Source organism: Chelonoidis abingdonii, chromosome 10, assembly GCF_003597395.2.
Source record: "Chelonoidis abingdonii isolate Lonesome George chromosome 10, CheloAbing_2.0, whole genome shotgun sequence".
Lineage (NCBI taxonomy): Eukaryota > Metazoa > Chordata > Testudines > Testudinidae > Chelonoidis > Chelonoidis abingdonii.
This window is the reverse complement of record NC_133778.1, coordinates 20152225-20168709: the sequence shown is the minus strand read 5'-3', so window position 1 is coordinate 20168709 and position 16485 is coordinate 20152225. Positions and strand designations below refer to the sequence as shown.

The 16485-nt window shown below is 43.6% G+C and overlaps 1 protein-coding gene across 1 annotated transcript in view; it reads left to right on the top strand.

Moving 5' to 3' along the window:
* KIAA2012 (KIAA2012 ortholog) overlaps nt 1-16485 on the top strand; it is a 103244-nt gene that overhangs the window by 56786 nt on the left and 29973 nt on the right. Inside the window, exons 12-16 of the mRNA XM_032799440.2 lie at nt 174-262; nt 7814-7885; nt 9611-9682; nt 12767-12818; nt 12919-13101. Coding sequence (XP_032655331.1) covers nt 174-262; nt 7814-7885; nt 9611-9682; nt 12767-12818; nt 12919-13101 — 468 coding nt within the window. The remainder of the gene's footprint in view (nt 1-173; nt 263-7813; nt 7886-9610; nt 9683-12766; nt 12819-12918; nt 13102-16485) is intronic.

The following is a 16485-nucleotide window of genomic DNA, read 5'->3' as shown; positions in this document are numbered from 1 at the left end:
CCCTGCTTATGTTGTAACATTTCTGTAACAGAGAGACAACTTCAGCCTCCAGAACTCTCATTCTAGCATGTTTTAGAAGAGCATTAAAATCACTCTATAAAAATATATAGAAAGTGTTTATAATATAATATAAAATATATCTCTTGATCCAGATTTTCTCATTTTCATTGCAGGAGACTGTGGATTACCCCTTGAAACAGGAACCAGCCTTCATATAAATCCACATGAAACCTCCCCTTTGAGGCAAGAAATGAATGACAAGGTGCGATATATGACAATGTTTCGTACGCTCAATACAGAGGCAAGATGGAAGTAGTGCACATAAAATATTTATGGACAGGCCCAGCGTAAGCTTGCTTTGCATCGAGTGAGGAAAGAATTAGATGCGTTTCTTTCCAGCATCCCTTGGTGATTTTCTCCACAATTTGTACAGCTATTCAGGTTAAGTATGCCTATAATTTGTCTGGGGGTTCACCTGCTTCTGAAAAATCCCATACTGGCCATCGCTGGAGGCAGGATCTAATTTGGTAGAGGAACCCTCTCTTAGGTAACCTGTGGAACAGTATTTAGGAAGAGTAAATATTAGAAAGAAAGAAAGAAAGAAAGATGTTGATTTGAAAAATTCTCAAAGTTATTTGAAAATAGAAGAATAAAAATTGATGATGTTGTTTAAGTGGAAACGTCAAGACTGAGGGTCTCTCTGCCTTAGGCAAGTCTGAAGAGAGACCAGTCCTTTAACTTACTGTGTGGATAACAGGAGCACCAAAGATAACTCCAGTGTGCTCCAGTTACAGTTTATCTCCCAGCCTCATTTTGCATTTACTTCCCTCTTCCTCACATACTTTCAACAGAAAAGATTTTTTTAACATATCAAGTTTTGAAAATCAACTGGGCTACCTCTGTTTTACTGTAGGCTTTCTAATCCATCGATCCTCTGACTTACAATTTAAAGGAGGAACACTACTAGTAGACATTTCAAAAAAAAAAAAAAAAGCTTTTTTGACTCAGTTTTTAAACCACACCCTTCCCTGTTTAGGGTGACCAGACAGCAAGTGTGAAAAATCGGGATGAGGGTGAGGGGTAATAGGAGCCTATAAGAAAAAGACCCAAAACCCAGAACAGGGGTAAGAGTTGCAGAATTTGGATACAGATTTTAAACACCAAAATCTAGGGTTTTGGTTCAACCCATCTCTAGCATAAAGAGAAGCAAACTGTAAAACCTTTAGGCTAGAAAGATAGCAAGACACTGATTTTAGGAACACTAGTCTTTTGGCAAAGAAGAGAACTCGAGTGTATGAGGGCTGATGGCAAGTATTGTATCCAATTCAGCAATTCGCATTTTATCTGGATCAACAGCAGGAGGGGAAAAAAGCAGTTACTTGATTGGCCTCACAGCTGCTAACTTAAGTGGTAGAGCAGGGATGGGCAAACTTTTTGGCCTGAGGACCACATCGGGGAATAGAAATTGTATGACGGGCTCACAAAATTGGGGTTGGGGTGCAGGAGGGGATGAAGGGTCTGGGCTCTGGGGTGGGGTGGGGTTGGGGATGAGGAGTTTGGGGTGTAGGAGGGTGCTCTGGACTGAGATTGAGGGGTTCAGAGGGTGGGAGAGGGATCAGGGCTGGGGCAGGAAGGGGTGTAGGTTCCAGCTGGCGGGGGGTAAGCTCTGGGGTGGGCTGGTGATGAGAGATTTGGGGTGCAGGAGGGTGCTCCAGGCTGGGATTGAGGGGTTTGGAGAGTGGGAGGGGGATCAGGACTGGGGCAGGGTTGGGGTATGGGGAGAGGCTTGGGGGTGCAAGCTCCAAGCAGTGCTTACCTCAAGTGAATCCTGAAAGCAGTGGCATGTCCCTTCTCCAGCTCCTATGTGGAGGCACAGCCAGGAGGCTCTGTATGCTGCCTCATCCACAGGCACCACGCCTGCAGCTCCCACTGGGCCGCCGGAGGGGGTCATTGGAGTGCATAGGAGCCAGAGTGGGACCATGCCATGGCTTCTGGGAGCTGCGTGGAGCAGCCCCTGACTCTGTGTCCCAGATGGCACGCCATAGTGGGGCCGAGCCGTGTGGTGCAGCCCCTGACCCTGCACCCCAGCGAAAGCGCTGGAGCAGGACCGAATCATGTGGTGCGGCCTCAGAGACTCAGTGCCCTAGCTGGAGCGGGGCCGAGCCACATGTTGCGGCCCCTGACCCAGCACTCTGGCTGGAGTGCCGGAGAAGGGCAAGCCCTAGAACCCACTCCCCAGAGGGAACTCCCGGGCTGGCTTAAAATGACTCCCAGGCCAGATCCAGCCTGCAGGCCGTAGTTTGCCCACTCCTGGTCTAGATAATACTTAGTCCTGCCATGAGTGCAGGGGACTGGACTAGATGACCTCTCAAGGGCCCTTCCAGTTCTATGATTCTAAGTATTTATGAATGCATTTTTGTTTATTAATAATCATATGGAGTATATCAAGTGTGGGAGTTTTAATTCCTTTTTAAGGTCTCTCCCTGTGCCCCTTATTTCACCCATAGCTTGCTCCCCTTTCCATAAGGGCCCAGATCAGGGCCACCTTCCTTAGAATCAAAGAGGGCTGAATGTTCTGAGACTCCGTCAATCAGCTGAAATAGTCACTAGAGTGTAACACAAGCTACACCCTTGGCCCCAGGGAATGAATGCACGGACTGCACACACATCCAATGCCATGAAGACCAAGAGAGGAGAGGTCTGTCATTTTGAAATGCATTTTACTAGTCACAGAGCCCTGTCAGTCCTGACATAAAGGTCTGTTTGTTTCAGGGATTCAGCTCTGCTTAAATAAGCAGATATAACAGGGCAGACCCCGGGAGCTTTGCCCTGGAGAAAAATGGGGGCAAACAGGATCAGTGTTTTAATCTCATGATTTTATCCCAGCTCTTATATTAAAGGCCCAGCTTCTGGAATCATCTGGTTACAACATGAGAATCTCAGCTTTTATTTTTTTTTAAAAAGTTGATTTTTAGCCCTCATGGTTGCAGAGAAAAGCTTGAAAGCACGACACACCTGTGACCCAAAGGCTCAGAAAGCAAAAGGCCATTGGAAAGAACCCCACATTTTTAAAACGTTATTTTAAAGCCTTTTTTAAAGGTCTGACATGATTTTTGAACACTTGGTGTTGGCAATACTGAGTTCTGTTACTCAGCACAGCTACACCTCAGGACAGGTCTACACTTCAACAGTGTACTGGTGTAGCTGCACTGCTGCAGCAAAGACTACCTACACCGATGGGAGGGCTTCTCCTATCAGCGTAGGTACTCCGCCTCCGCAAGACAGTGACATCAGTGGGAGGTTGCTGGGGACTGAGGGGACTATGGAGTCCTCAAATCTGTACCTTGGCCCACCCACCATAATAAAATATGGAACACATCAATGGGAGCTATTGTTTCAGCCTCTTTGCAGACACAAGCATTAGATGCTGCCTCGGTTTTGTGGTTTTCTCCACGACCGTAAGAATCATTTTTTAAAAATTAAAATTTAAGACAAGATTCTAAAGCACAATTCTGTGGTGGGGGTGAATTCTGCTGCAAGCTTTGTCACAATGGAATTGAACAGTCTGCTGGGCCCAACTCCTGAGCCTCTCTCCATTCAATCCTTATTCAGACAATTATCTCACCGCCTTCGGGGAAAGTTTTGCCTGAGTGAGGACTGATTAAAAACTAAGTAAAGTCTTCTAGATTTTACCCTGTGATAGAAGGCAAAGGCCTGGTGTCATGTTTTAAATTATTTGTACTTGTGGCAGGATTGCGGCTATTCAGGTGCTGGGGAAAAAGACATTTACAGACTGAACCCTTTTTATTAAAAGTATTATTTGCAACATACAAATAGATCTTATTGTACCACAACTGGTACTATGATTACAGCATCAGAAAGTTGCCTTTGTTACAAACTAACTGGAACAGCTGACCAGGTCAAATCAAGGTTCAGAGGCTATATTGGGCATTTAGAACTCTCTGAAGATCAAATGACATACTCCTTGATGGGGCCTTGTTTTCAGATGGCAGGTGCTCAGTACTTTCTGTAAATTAGTAACCTTAACAGCACCTCAAGTTGGGCACCCTGAGTCACTAGCCACTTTTGAAGTTCTTGGCTGTAGTTTAAGTAATCAACACCAGAGATTAAACAATTGGAATAATCCTGTAGTGTAGACATACCCCTAGTAACAATTTTACATAAACCGGTTTTGTAAAACAGATTGTATAAAGTCGAGTGCACGTGGCCACACTAAGCACATTAATTGGTTGGTGTGCGTCCATGTACCGAGGCTAGCATCGATTTCTGGAGCATCGCACTGTGGGTAGCTATCCCGTAGCTATCCCATAGTTCCCACAGTCTCCCCCACCCATTGAAATTCTGGGATGAGATCCCAATGCATGATGGGGCAAAAACAGTGTCGCGGGTGATTCTGGGTAAATGTCGTCACTCATTCCTTCCTCTGTGAAAGCAACGACAGACAATCATTTCGCGCCCTTTTTCCCTGGATTGCCCTGGCAGACGCCATAGCATGGCAACCATGGAGCCTGTTTTGCCTTTTGTCACTGTACGTGTACTGGATGCTGCTGACAGAGGCGGTACTGCAGTGCTACACAGCAGCATTCATTTCCCTTTGCAAGGTAGCAGAGATAGTTACCATCCCTATTGCGCCGTCTGCCATTGTAAATTGGCGATGAGATGACGGTTATCAATCATTTTGTACCGTCTGCTACTGTCATAGGTGCTCCTGGCTGGCCTTGCTGAGGTCGGCCGGGGGCGCATGGACAAAAATGGCAATGACTCCCCGGGTCATTCCCTTCTTTATGTTTTGTCTAAAAATAGAGTCAGTCCTGCCTAGAATATGGGGCAAGTCTACTAGAGAGCCAGAGAGCACAGCCACTCCGAGTCAGAGCCCCAGAGATCCCACAGAAATGATGAGCTGCATGCCATTCTAGGGGGTGCCCCTGCAACAACCCCACATGTTGCTTCCCTGCTCCCCCACCCTCCTGGGCTACCATAGCAGTGTCCTCCCATTAGTGTGATGAAGTAATAAAGAATGCAGGAATAAGAAACACTGACTTTTTAGCGAGATAAAATGAGGGGGAGGCAGCCTCCCGCTGCTATGATAGTCCAGGGAGTACAGAATCTTTTCTTTAGACACAAAAGGGGGGGGGCGCTGATGGAGCTCAGGCTCCAGCTGCTATGATGAGGACGGTTACCCAGCATTTTGTACCGTCTGCCAGGAATGACATGTTTACCCAGGTGTCCCCAGCTGACCTCACTGAGGCCAGCCAGGAGCACTCACGGGATGATGACGGTTTTCCACTATTTTGTACCTTCTGCCATCAGGAAAGGAAGGGGAGGAGATACTGCTGTTCAGCGCCGCAGCACCGCGTCTACCAGCAGCATGCAGTAGACATACAGTGACACTGAAAAATGGCAAGACATGATTTTTTCCCCCTTTTCTTTGCGGGGGGTGGTGGTGGTGGTAAATTGACGAGATATACCCTGAACCACCCCAGACAATGTTTTTGACCCTACAGGCATTGGGAGCTCAGCCAAGAATGCAAATGCTTTTCAGAGACTGTGGGGATTGTGGGATAGCTGGAGGCCTCGGTCCCCCCTCCCTCCCTCCACGAGCGTCCATTTGATTCTTTGGCTTTCTGTTACGTTTGTCACGCAGCACTGTGCTGTGGACTCTGGATCATAGCCTGGAGATTTTTTCAAATGCTTTATCATTTCATCTCCTGTAACAGAGCTCTGATAGAACAGATTTGTCTCCCCATACAGTGATCAGATCCAGTATCTCCTGTACGGTCCATGCTGGAGCTCTTTTTGGATTTGGAACTGCATGGCCACCTGTGCTGATCAGAGCTCCACACTGGGCAAACAGGAAATTAAATTCAAAAGTTTGCGGGGCTTTTCCTGTCTACCTGGCCAGTGCATCCGAGTTCAGACTGCTTTCCATAGCAGTCACAATGGTGCACTGTGGGATACCGCCCGGAGGCCAATACCGTCGATTTGCAGCCACACTAACCCTAAGCCAACATGGTAATACCGATTTCAGCGCTACTCCTCTCGTCGGGGAGGAGTACAGAAATCAGTTTAAAGAGCCCTTTCTATCGATATAAAGGGCCTCGTTGTGTGGATGGGTGCAGGGTTAAATCGGTTTAACGCTGCTAAAGTAGGTTTAAATGCGTAGTGTAGACCAGTCCTTGGTCAGTCTCCTGGTATCGGATTCATCTTGTTTCATGTTATAAAAGCCAGGAATCAGTTCCTGAAATTCTCAAGTAGGCAACACATTGCACAGCTGAGAAGTGCTTTTTTGGGAGAGTGCTGCCTATATACACGCTATCAACTGCTATGCCCTTACTAGCTCTTAAAAGCAGAAAAAAGTGTTTTCTGACTGGACAAAGAAAAGATAAGAGGTAGGCTATAAAAGGTATGGGAAATAAATGCACAGTCAATGCAATCTTGCAGCTCTATTGCATGATCCCAGTAACACAATGGGAAGTTGCCAACTGGCAGATAAATTAACCTGTGCGCTCATGAAAATGAGGTACTAATACCACCAGCTGGAACTTGCATTAAAACAAGCTTCCCACACATCTGTGCCAATTCAGGCTCAATCCTGTCCTGCAACAACCTAGCTATTCCAATCCTGGGCCTGTTTAGAGCAAAGGCTGCCAGTCAATGTGAATGAACTGTACCTTGCAATTGTGTGATGGTTTTGTGATTAAGCGTTTTTAAACAGTAAATAGTGATGATTGTTATGTGAAAGCATCAGCTGGCAGCAAAATTACCTTTCTGCAAGTTACTGCCTATCCACTATGATCGGATCATAGCACTTAACAATATGTAATCCTAGTGAGCACCACTGTATTTATAGTTACTTATTTATACAGCACCATAAACGTACCCAGCATTTTATAACACACAAAATAGAGACACTATCTCTCTGCAAGTCAGAAGAGCTCACGCTAGTTCAGGGCAACAGCTCAGGAATGAGAGAACGCAGATACAACAATGAGGAAGAAAACAGTGCAGGTTGATTAGAACTGAAGAAAGAGCACATAGTGACTACGAAGTGGGAGGCTGGTCCAAGCATAGGCAGGAGCATAACAGAAGGCATGAAGCTTCTTCTGTGGCCTCACTGACACTAGACAAGCACACTAACCATATCCTCCAGCACTCCTGTAAAACACTTCCTGAAGTATCCCACAAGGCCTTCCAAAATTTTCCAGAATCTACTGCTTCTAGGGGCTGTGCCAGGATCAATGGGATAAGTATCCAGTTGACATTGCACTAGTGGTGTAGTGTAGAGCTAGTATGATGAGAGACAAAACAGCAGCAGGCGCTTTTAGTTAACTACAATCTAGTGTGGACACACCACACCATGGGCACACAGTGGTGCAATCTTTCCTGTTCAATTGTCCAGCACAGAGAAGCTGTGTATGTCCTCAGAGATTAACATCTTAACAATAAATTTGCTTTTTGGAACACATTTCATTCAAAGGTCTCAGGAACACTTTATAAATATTACTTAAGACAACACCCTGGCAGAAAATAGAATGTGCAGGAATCACTTCGCCCACCACTGAAATACGCCCACCTCTGCTCTGTAACACAGCAGCTGTTGAACAGTGTGCAGCAACACTGCACAGCTATTTAGAGCAGGGAGATGTGTTAACCATAGATCAGTTTGTGCTAGTTTCAGGCTGCACTCAGGAGTTAATATTTTGTGTTATGAAAGCTATTTCTGAAAATATTTGTGATATTAAATAGCATTCATTGTAAGTCAGACCTCTGCAGTTCTTGTTTATCTTCACAGAAATGCTCAGAGTCATTGGGAGCAGCTGTTCTGAAGAAAGGAGAGCCTCAGAGTTTTATGAAGAAAAAGCTGGTATGTTAAAACAGGAAAAAATTACATAAGTAATGTATAATATGTCATTGAAGCCCTTTATGCCACACATAGGACTCACATTTTAAAAAAGATTTTAGTTACATTGCAAAGAATATCTTCTAGGTTTTTTAACTTCTCAGTAACAAAATTGGGAATAGAATCCAGCAAAGGAGACAAAGTTAAAAAAACAAAAACAAAAACAAAAAAACGACATTTCAAAATAGCTAAACCAGGTATTTACAGCGCGTATTTAAAAACTAATTGTAAAAGATGGCCTTGGGACAGTTTTATTGGTTAAAATCTAAAACCAGAAATACTAATTTTAAATCACCTCTAAATTTTATAATCCACAGTCAGTCAGTCAGATGCTTAGCTGGGATGAACCAGTGCATCTCCATTGACTTTAACAGAACTACAACACCTTACACTAGCTCAGAATTTGGATCACAACCTGCCTTTCAGTCACAAAACTGTCACCCTTCATTTCCTTTGCTTTTTTTAAAATACAGTTCAAAATGCCCAGAAACTAAGCATTTTGTTTGACCCAAAACAAAGTTTTTCATTGTACAGTCAGTGCTTTGCATCTGGTATCATAGTTTTTTAGACCAACAGGGACCATTAGATTATCTAGTTCAAGCACCTGATCAGTATTCCTGTTTTACAGGTGGGGAAACAGAGTCACAGTGAGGCAAGTCAAGTCCCTGCACCACTTCAGAGTCCCAGTCCAGTCCTGTCCGTGGGATGTTTTGGCAGAAGTGATCAGTGTTTACATTTAAATTGGTTAATAAATAGGTTACAAAATTAACACACCATTGAGAGGAATGGGGCAGTTTACAAGTTTTTGTTTCAGGCTGTCTGCCCGATTAACAGAGACATCACTGCATCTTGTTACACTTTATGCCCGGTTCACATTGCTAAGATTTTCTTCACAACCACAAAGTCTAGAAACATTATTTTTAAATCATTACATCTGATTCTGGAGCATAATTCTGTGGTAAAGGGGTAAATTCTGCAGCCAAGTGGCTGAAGGGGCCCTGTAAATAAGTTATTGTACTCTTCTACAAGATGTTACACCTGCTGTCCTTTGAGTTGGACCATAATAAATAATGTTTCCTTTTCATTGTTTATTAAGCATCGACAACATGCTCTGGACCCATCTTCCTGACCTGGTCCATCATGGCTCTGCTCTTTCCTCCTATAAAACCCTCTTCCGTGAACAGTACAAACCATGCCCTTTCCTGAAATATGCAGTACTGCACAGCCACACAGATTAAAGAGAGCTCTCAGAACCTCCATGACACACACATTACCAGCCAAAACAACCCAATGATTTTATTGCTGTTTCCCTCAGCCTCCTTTCCTCACAATCCCTTAGCATTTATAATAGCTGCTTGCCATGAAACTTTGGCTACAGTCCTTCACTTGGGGCTCTACATAGTGCAGAAACCTGCCCATGCTGATCCAATTTCACCATTGTAGCCTTTGCCTATAACTTCTTTGTGGCAGAATTTACCTGTCTGTAAGACACAATGCATATTTGTGATACCGTGTAAGCAAACCACAGACATCCCTAATCTCATACACTATATGAGAGCTTTTCCTTTCTTTAGTGTTTGTTCTTATTTCAGCGGTTGATATCATGAGGCATGAAATCAATAGATATGTAAGTTGTTTAAGTAGTGCTAACTATAACTGTCATGCCTCTGATGGGATTTATATTCACAGGAAGTCACCCTGCCCTTGGAACCAGGTGCCCTGAAGAAAGGAGATTCTGGGGCTTATACAGCTAAAGGGCTGGTATGTTCAAAATAGAAATTCACCAAATGTATTTAAATGGATGGAAGGAAACCCTTGGACAGAACATACAACCCAAGTGAATGGGCTGTTACACTGTACATTCAGGAAAATGCACGTAGATCTGAGGAATGTGGTCCTCAGCCTAAAGAAGCTCACAAGTGGCCCCACAGCCTGAACTACCATCTGTGGAGAGGAACAGTGATGTAGCCTGCTGTACCCCGGTGGGATAATCATCCTGTGGATTTTAGCTGCGTATGAACTCCCTGGCTACACTGCCAGTCACCAAACCTCCACCCTCCTCAGCTGCAGAACAATTCAACTCCCTATTGTGGGGGGGAAGAAGCAGGGTTGCAGAACCCTCCTGCACAGAAACCTACTTTGTTCCCCTTACCTGAACATAGTCCAAATGCTGCATTTAAGCCTTGGAGCATCCTTAAATGGGGCCAAAAGACTTGGCCCACTATGCATAAGGTTTGAAATTTGCCATGAAAATTAAACATTTAGATATTGGAGGAAGCCTTTACCGCCAAACTGTTGTTCAGGAGCCTTTGTCAAGTTAGATTAGAGAGAGCCTAAGAAAACCACAGTTTTTAAACTGTGATTTGGAACCAGTTAGCAGCATGACCACTTAAACCAGTTACAAGTAATATGGTTCAGTTTGCATCCATCCCGCACAGAAGCTCTTCCATCATCCCAGCCATATTTGTATCAGTATTCTGGGCAGCAGGGGACAGTGTGTCTAAAGCACATGCCATTAGCATGGCATAGGTAGCACATAAGGCAATGCACTCTGGGAGACCCTATTTCTCATAGAGCTGGGAGAAAGGAGGATTGGCCAAACCAATTAGATAAACATGGTTAGCATGTCTCGTACACTGTGGAGACAGTGTGCTGAACTGGTCACAGGCAGACACCAGGTTATAAGCTTAGGCCACTGCAGACATAAAAGCACTGAATAGCATCAACAGAAACACAAAGTTCCCTACACATACAAAATCCAGTCCCCCACAAGCATACGCAATGATCAGATTATCATCGGTTCCACAGAATCTTTGCCTGTAGGGCTCCAATAAACTAGTTCCGAGAGCTTGAGATAAACTCCTTCTCTAGTACTGCTTCTTCAGCACTGACCGAGAGGTCAAGTGCCTGCGCTGGGCTAGCAACACAGATTCCTCTCCTTCCCAGTATGCCCTGATAAAAGGATATTCACAAACAGGCCTCCTCTCCCCCTACTCTTTCATGGACCAAGGCTGCTCTACAGCATGCCTTGAGTCTACTTCTGAGGTAGGGACAAACTTCCCAGGCCCTACTTTCCCTCCCTCTCCCTGACAAAAATCCAGGTAACAGTGGGGAAAACGGGAGCCCCAACAATCAGGGAAATTTATCCCAGCTTCTTAAATAGCATCAACTATCTCCCCACTGAGACACCTTCCTTTTCTCTGGCAATTTAGGATGAAGAAGGCATGTGTGTGAATTCATAAGCAAGTCAGAGGGGAGGTGAAAAGAGGTGACCCCTTCTTCCTCCTAAAGAAGTTTAAAAATAATTAAACCAGATAAAACTAAGCAAAGCTGACAGGAGGCATGTGGTACCACCCACACTTCTCTTTTCTGCAATGTATATTACACACATTTTAAAAAGCACTTGGGTGTGACTTGTTACTAGCCTTAACCGAAACCCATGAATTTTGCTATGACAAATCTCTGATTTTCTCTCAAATTTACCATGGCAAGCCTACCTTGCACACTAGTAACAACAGTGGCATGAGTACTCAGGAATTCTACCTGAGGCTAGATCTGTTCAATGACTAGTGATGCGGAAGAAGGAAGCAAGCTAATTAACCCTATGTACCAATCAGCCACTGTCAATTGCCTGTGCCAAATAGAACATGGTGTTAGTTATGGACACCAACTAACCTCACAACTGAGGAAGAGCAACTGAGGTAAGAGGAACTAACAGAGACAGCATCTGAAGAAAACAGATGAGACGATTAATAGGGCCACTGAAATCAGTGGAGTTTACTCCAGATTTGCTTGGGTGTAAACAACAGCAGATTTTGAGTTAAATTAGAAGCCAAGGGCCTGATTCTGCTGTCCTGTCACAGGCAAACCTATTGAAATTGATGGGAATTTTGCCTCTCTATGGTCTGGAAAATCATGCTCTTTGGAATTTGTTAAGCTCTCTTTTCCCAGCTACCCTGGATATGAAGGTTTCAGAGCAGGCTCAAACCTGCAAGGTGGGAGTTGAGGGCACTCTGCTTCTCACTGGACTGCACGTCGTAGCATTGAGCCTCACGTGCCACAGACAACAATATATCTCATGCTATTATTCAGTTTATACTTTCCTGCACTCTCTCAGTTTTTGTCATCTACAACCATCTTCACTATGTGCAGCTCCAGCAGTCAGATGGGGATCTGCTCTTGAATAAGTAACTTATTAATCATCATTAATATGGGAGCGGTGCTACTGTTGCTCCCAGACATTTCTGTCCTCACTTTCCAATGTCTCTCACTGCCTTGTCTGTCACTACCTTGTTTGTTCATTTTCTTTTCATAGACTTTATTACTTGAGGGAGGACACGTGATGCAATATGAAAATTAATTCAACTTGAGTGGAGAGACCTGTTTTAGTGACAGAATTGGGAGCCAGGAGCTCCTGGCACTCAGTCTGACAGACTCCCTCCATGATTTTCTGAAAGCAAAATCTTCCTCCCTCCTGCACTAATCCCAAGTAGCCAGGTTCAGTACAGGGAAGATTCCAGGGGATAGAAGGAATCCTTCTCCCAGACTGCTCTCTGAATACTACTGCAGCAACCTATGCTCCCGTCACAGCTGCAGAAATGGGGCTGCTCTTCACTAGACAGTGAGTTAGAACATGACCCGAAGCAGTAGTTAACCAAAAGATTGCAAAGTTCGGGTCAGTCACCAGAGACAAGGACAAGTCAAGTTCCTTGAGTCAGATGGTCTTGCATAAACCTTATTGGGGCCAGGATTTTTATGAACAGCTGCCACAATGTTGCATTTTACTTGGCCCCATCTACACTCTGTTCATATTAAAAAGGTGCTTCTCTTTTTTTTTAAAAACAGGAAATTAGAACACAACAAGGATATAGATACTGCATAGAAAATGAACATAAAGGTAAAATTAGTTGGTGCTTATTCATTCTTTTTAATTTTTACTGCATCATTTGATCTATGAGCAAACACTATTGCTAATTCTTCCTCCATTTTGCCAGTAGGAAATGGGGGCTCTGTTTCTGAATTCAAAGTGGAGAGCCAACATGGCCAAGACAGTCTCTCTGGATACCTCAGGTTGACACAGGATCAACACACTAAGTTGTGCTCTGACTCGCCGATGCATTCCAATGGTGTAACACAGACACCTGGCGCAAAGCAGCACGAGGACAGTAACTTTGTGAAAGGTGAGAAATTCATGATCATCTCTTTTTCATACAAGGCTGGTACCTGTTTACAGCAATGTGAGAGAAGGATTTTTCTATCGTTTGAAAATGCATTGGATTGGAAACCAATAATTTCGGTGATGTGATTGTTTTAGAATCATTGCTGTGCTATTTTCTTCCTAGGTAATAGTCCATATTCAATGCTTCTCCAATATTCAGGTCTCTGGGAAAACACAAAGTTTGCATGACAGGAACTCTTGAAAATTTTACATGGAATTCTTAAGTCCCATTGGACTCCCAATGAGATTTAGGATCCCAAGTGCCATAGGGACTTTTGAAAATGGGATATAGAAGCTTTGGAAAATTTTACTCCTCTGTATTTTTTTTTCCATTTTAACATGCGTGGGAACTTCATCTTTTTACCCAACAGTGAGTTGGTACCTTATTAACCAGCAACCATCTTTTAGACTAATAGGCATCTGGGAGTCTTCAGGCTTGGGTGCACAATAAATAAGAATTATATATTTGTTTATTACTGCTCTGGAATCAAGGCCTAATGTTCCAACTCTGCCCTTATTCAGATGACACTCCCAGCACAATTTCCCTTACATATACAAACTTTCCATGTTAGGAGATGGGGATTCTGACTCAAGCTGAGTCTTTGATTTCATTTCAGAGGAGGGGTTGTGTAGACATTTACTTTGGTTTCAATCTGGATGGTTTACACCACTTGGCCCAAAGGCGTTTCCAAGGTATAATAGCAGAATTTGGCCCCTTCCATTCCAGGTTCAGACAAGCCAAAAACTTAAAGCAAAATACACTCAAAACAGAGGCACTACCATATGTGAATCTGAGCCAACTTAAAACAGAGCCAAGGTCCAACTCAGAAGTTTGGGAGTCTTGATGATCCTTTCAGTAAAATTTACCAAGTTTTGAATTCCAGATGAAATGCCAGAACAAGAGAGTTGTATATGGTTCTGGGATTTCACTGCAATCACTTCACACAGCTCTAATCACAAAGTTACTCTTGAACCCAGATTTCATGTATGACAGTCATGGGGTCAGTTCATCCCTGGTGCGACTCCATTGAACTCAGTGAACTTACACTTGGATTAAACTTAAACCATTGTGTTAAAAGCAGAGGACCTGATTTTGCAGCTCTTATTACACTGAGCAGCATTTACGTGAATAGCACCACTGCTACTACTTGGTACAATTCAGCATAAAGGTTGCAGAATTGAGCCCCAAGCTAACAAAGTGAACTTTGATGTCATTTGCCAATTGGTTTTGTATGCCAGAAGTTGTTCAGATTCTGACTCAAAAGAATGCATGTTCCCCTTGACTAGTTTGTAGCCTGCACATGAAAGAAAGAATCGTTTGGTTCACCTTGCTTTGTTTAACTTCCAGTACAGTTTTATTTTTCAAAATCACAGGTCAGTCAATGACAAAGATGTTTTTCTTCCCAACAGTTCACTCACTTCTGGGGGCATTCATGGAGAGTTTGACAGTTTATCTTCTTTCTGAGTTACTTACACCTATGACTTCATTACTTTGAAACTGATTTGGGGTTTGGCCTTACATGAAGTGTAGATGTCAATGACTGGGCTAAAAATGTCACCTGCATTTGTTTATCTTGTAATGGCCAATTTAATCATGCATAACTTCTTGTTAAGGCGTGTAGGTGAGGTGGAAATGCTGACCAGAGTTTCAGGAAATTCTTTCCTTGCTGCTAACAGACCATTTAATACCTGATAGACATTATGAAATGTTCTCCTAAGGGCTTAGAATATTTGGGGGGTTCTTTTTATAGAGCAGGAGGTCATTAATGAGTAAGGAGAAAGAAATGTGGAAATAGCCTGACAGGTCCTGTTGAGTCAGTGAGAAACTGTCACTCTGTTCCTGTGCTTTTTCTTCTCGAGCCTAGTAACACTCATGTATGTCTGAAGAGACTGACGTTACAGGTCTATTTTAATACTTGAATCATTTCCCTGGTTCTTAGATCTTGGATCATAAGGGAGTGTAGTTTATCCTCTTTACATATGACCCTTTCAAAACATTACCTTCTAATTCTCTCTCATCTTTTCCCCCTAGATTCCTTGAATTTCATAGGCCCAGCTCAAAAATTCAGACCTGGACTAGGTAGGTGCAGCTTCCTTTTAGTCACTGGATTACCTCACCCTTACACCAGGTCTGATTTTGGTTCCAGACGCCATTTACTATCTCAGGTTTTATAGACAAGCCAGAGAAAGCTGCCACATTCTCCTCATTTCTGCACTGTTGTGGATTGGATTGAAAAGAAACCATAGGCAGGAGCCTAGCAAAATTCCTAGAAAGATTTTTTGGTGTTACACAGAAATTAATTACCATTTACTTTAAGGGGAGCTACTTAACTAAAGGCAGGTCTACACTTAAAATACAGCAGCAGTGCAGCTACACTGGTGCAGCTATGCGTCACTGTCATGCTTCAGTGAAGACACTGCTACGCTCACGGGACAGCGTCTCCCATTGGCGTAGTTAATCCCCCCCCGTGAGAGGTGGTAGCTATGTCCATGGGAGAAGGTCTCCCATCAGCATAGCACTGTCTACCCTAGGGGTTAAGTCAGTATAACTACGTCGCTCAGGGATGGGGATTTTTCACACCGCATGGCCATGTAGGTATACCAAAGTAAGTTTGTAGTGTAGCCCTGGCCTCGGATGCTGCACTGTGCTTTACTCTTAATTGTTCACTGCCAATAACCTGAGTCTCATAACTGTGCAGCCTTATAATATAAGGCCCGTCTGTCATGTGACAGCAGTAAAGAATCCCAAAGGAATGTGAACTGTCCTCTAACAAAGAAGGACTTTTTTTTTTTTTTTTTTTTAAGAAATAAGGAAACTGATATTACACTTTAAGCTACTCTGTCTCTCACTATTTCAGTGGAGTGCTTCTGCCTAGCACCCTACCAGGCCTGCCTGCTTGTCCTCTTTCTATATATACACTCACAGATCGGACCAAAATTACCAGCATTCCACAATTTTCAGTACACAAACACAGAGTTTTCCCTTATAAAGCATTTTCTGCTAGCAGGTCCTGATGTCCCCATTATCAAAAATGGACTCTGATTAGACCGAAGTCTGATTCAAAGCACCACTGGTTAACAGTAAAGAATCAGTAAAAAAAAAAAAATAAATAAACTGGTTCAAACCCCTGCAGACCCATTAGTTTGAGCTCACTCAGTAATTATTCCATTGAAAGGAATGCTGAGCCAGAACAGGAAGCAAGAGGCAAAAACAGCACCATCCAAGTGCGCATCAAACAGGGGCACGTATTCCTGGAACAGCCGCAAGTTAGAGAGAGTAGGTGATGGCAGTGTTAGGAGAGGCCCTGTATAATAATCCACACCTCTTGCGCGACATAGTTACACT